Source organism: Apis dorsata, unplaced genomic scaffold (genome assembly GCF_000469605.1).
Source record: "Apis dorsata unplaced genomic scaffold, Apis dorsata 1.3 scaffold_28, whole genome shotgun sequence".
NCBI lineage: Eukaryota > Metazoa > Arthropoda > Insecta > Hymenoptera > Apidae > Apis > Apis dorsata.
Genome location: NW_006263330.1, coordinates 142,248 through 145,933, shown reverse-complemented (window position 1 = coordinate 145,933; position 3,686 = coordinate 142,248). Strand labels below are relative to the sequence as shown.

The 3,686-nt window shown below is 46.3% G+C and overlaps 1 protein-coding gene across 1 annotated transcript in view; it reads right to left on the bottom strand.

Annotated features, from left to right (window-relative positions):
- Positions 1–3,686, bottom strand: part of LOC102673310 (protein sidekick-like) — a 64,800-nt gene that overhangs the window by 32,073 nt on the left and 29,041 nt on the right. Inside the window, exon 6 of the mRNA XM_031510835.1 lies at positions 2,057–2,187. Within this exon, the coding sequence (XP_031366695.1) occupies positions 2,057–2,187 (131 nt within the window). The remainder of the gene's footprint in view (positions 1–2,056; positions 2,188–3,686) is intronic.

The following is a 3,686-nucleotide window of genomic DNA, read 5'->3' as shown; positions in this document are numbered from 1 at the left end:
TCCAAATATACATTATAGTTTGTACATATTAACTTGTTAAAGTTGCATATAACTATGATAATTCTCGTTGCAACGAGATGCAATAACGCCCGGTATTGAAAATCAAATAACGATCCAGGAGTCTTCTCCCTCCAACCTTCGAAATCCGTTTCGAAACGATCCTCCCTCGTTGGGAATTCGCTCCAAAAGAGTCGCGGGGATCGGCATCGACCCGGGAACAAATTTCGAGGGGAGTTTTCGTGGCCATTCAAAAAAAAGTATTCGATCTGTCTCTCCCCCCTATTATATTTAGGCGGAGAGGAGGACATTAATAGGGTTCTTCCGGTTGTCTAGTCGGTCAATCCACTTTGCCAGGAAAGATGAAGAGTCGGGGAAAATCTTTCACCCCTCCCTCACGAGGAGGCCGATTGGCTCGTCGATACTTGGCTACAGAACCTCTCTATTGTCCCGGTGAATGGTATAGCCAGCCTAATCACTGTACCCCATTATAGCAGGCTATCTTCTCTACCCACCGATATTCCAATTCTTTTTCCTCCTCCTCCTCCTTCCGTCTTTACGATCGTCGTTCGAGAGGTTACTGCCGGCTGTCGATGCCTCGAAGCGTTTTTTTAAGACCGACAATTCGGAATCCTGGCTCGATTGCTACCTTGGGATNGGGGGGGGGGATGGAACGTGTCGATGGCCTCCTCTAATTCCTAGGCAAACATCCTTCCGATCGATCGAAGAAAGCCGATCGTTTATTCGTATTATCCGAGGAACGTTGTGTTATTGCTATGATCCGTGACCGAAATTACGTACTTGAGGAGAGGCTGGTCGATTTCGAGACCAGCAATTTCGAAAGGAAATCTCTGGTGGAAGTCACATAATTTTTATTCTTCAACCGCGTATGTATCCTCGAACGAGAAGCGGCTGGAGGAGGAAAAGGAAAAAAGGTGTCTTTGCATCGTTGCGACTTTTTCGGGTTTCCCTGCCCTTCGACACGTCACTTTTCCCCGAACACGAGTTCCAAAACAGATTAAACAGATTCCCCCCCCCCCCGAGCGAAATCGAAACCGAATCCCTAGCAAAGTTTCTCCGGTTTCGCGATCGGATCACGCGTAAAATTCTCCTCCTCCGCACTGGTCTCGGTTTGGATTTGCTCTTTTTATCGAGCAGACGGTTTGTTGTAGTCGAGAGGTGAACGACTTTGGGTATTGCACGATGCCTAAATTGCTATCGAATGGTGGTACTTTAATGATTCTGACTTTTTTCAAGTATCTCTGAATCTGTCCAGTTTCTATTTCCATTCCAACTGCAAGCCTTGCTTTTTCCTCCAATCCTTTGGTCCATCTTTTGGTAAATTAAAGACCCGGAAGGCGTTAAGAAATTATCGAACTGTTGAAAATAAAACTCACCTTAACAGGCTCTTAATAAAAATAATTCCTCGCGAAAAGGTCAAACATCGTCCCTCATCCGCGTTCATACACGCTTTGCCCCGCTTATAAATTCGGGCCAACAAATTTGGCCGGTGTAATGACTGTCGAAGAGAGAGGGTGGCGAATGGAGAGGGTCTTTTATCGCTTCTCCCCATAAATCCGCGAGATGATCGGCTTTCGACGCGGCTGCGTTTCCGCGCGAGTCACCGAGTTCGCGTTCTAACGCTTCCCAGGATCGACCCTGTCGAACCGTCTCATATATTATGCAAATAAAGGATTCAAAGTTTCTTCCTTGTAAAATATACGAGCCATTACACGAGTCTCTCCCCCTGCCTCCTCTCCAAAGCCCCTTTCCCCGTTGTCGCGTAAATTACCTGCAACGCTTGCCTCCCTCCCCTCTCTCTCCTGTCTTTTTTGTCCACCGCGAATCCGCCATATTGTGCTGTCCCCCATTGTGCTTCGAGTATATTTTTGCGCACGGGAGACGCCATTTTACGAGATGGCACCACTGGCTCGGTTTTAATAGGGATATAATGGCGTAAGATTCTTGGAAAGTGGTGCATTCCTTCCAATGGAAGGAGGAGAGAAAAAAGGAAAGCAGGTTCGATTTGAAAAGAGGGGGATTAGGATGTAATACGTACGTCGTGTATCCACGTCAACTTGGACCAGGCAGGATTAGCCCTGATGTGACACTCGAAGTAGACGTCGTCGCCTTCCTTGATGTCCTCCGGACTTAGCGTCGATCCGAGGTTCAACGAGACAATCGGAGGATCTGTAAATCAAATTTCAGCCTTTTTTAAACCTCGAGGGGGAAATTCGAACGGATGGACTCTCCTCGCATTTTTTCTCTAAGGAAAGGATATAGCGTTTTATCGTCAATCACGGTTTAAGGAACGGCTTCCTCCACCCCTGTTCGTTGTTCGTATTCTTTCATTCTCCTCTCTCGATGATGTTATCGATCATTTCAATCGAAATCTCTAAAGTGGATTAAGAAGAAGGGAGAGGAAGAAAGGAAACAATTCTCTCGTTTACGATTGTCCTCAATTTTGACAAAGAATTTCTCTTGAGGGAAGATTTTTCGGGTTGTTGCAACTTGCTTGCAAAAATTCCACGGTGTTCGTTTTCTTCGTTAGTTTAATCATCTCGGTTTCTCTCGTCGACGAGTTTATTCCTCGTTCGCGCCCCACGATAAATTCTCCCCTTCCTCCTCTTCTCCTTCTCTTCCGAGAGTAGTATTAATTAGCTCGATCGCATCTTAACCCCATCTCCGCCCTCTTTTGGGACAACAACAACAACAACTTTTTAACCCTTCCTTTTGCGTTCTCCCCACTCGCCGCTTCTACGCTTCTCCTCTCCTCCATCGCGATAAATTCCACCCAATTCCGCCCTCCCCTTTCGTTCCCTTCTCCCTCGTTTCTCGTTCTCCCGCGGATCGAGAGGGGACGAAGAGAGATAGAGAAGGAAAAAGCCGTGGAACGAAAGCGGTTGCTGCCAAGGCTAATGCGTAATTTCAACGATTCTGCTGCTACGGTCAACGTAATTGGATACACGACGTGACGTTATTTCTCTCGCGCTTTTTCCCGCTCGACCCTTTCCACCGATGTTTCTCTCTTTTTTCTCTCTTTCTTTCTTCCCTTCGCACCTCGATCCTCCTTCTCCACCAACAACGTTTCAGACAGACACTCGCCAAGCTTCGAAGGGATGATTGGCGCGATGAGCGGCCGATTCATCGAGCTTATCTCTCGTTTAAGGAAACTTTTCAAATAATTAATCGCGCAAAGTTACGTCCCTCGAGGTATTCCCTTGAATCTTGAATCTTTGGGAGGATTCGAAATTTTGTATGCTTTCGTGACGAAGATGAGTTTGAAAAATTCCTTCGTGGGAAATGAGTTGTCTCTGATGGCGGGTAACGCGACGAAAGGAAGAAGAAGAAGAAGAAAGAAAAATAATAATTCGAATAAAATCTCTCTCTCGTCGAACACGCTTGGAATCCGACTTTTTAACCGATTCCATGAGAAAATGGACACAAGCTAGGAAAAAGAAAATAAATCTCCCTTCTTTCTTTCTTTCTCTCTCTCTCTCTCTTTACGAGCTGTCCTTCCCTATTCCCTCCTTCTCCGTCGTTTTTGCTTTACGATCGAAGATAGAGAACGATTTCGATAGGAAGGGACGAGATCGGCCTCGGCGGAATTTCGCCTGTAATTCGGCTGGAAATCTAGCGTAGGCTGTTTTATTGCGGCTGTAAAAAACAAGGGACAGGCGCGTTCAACG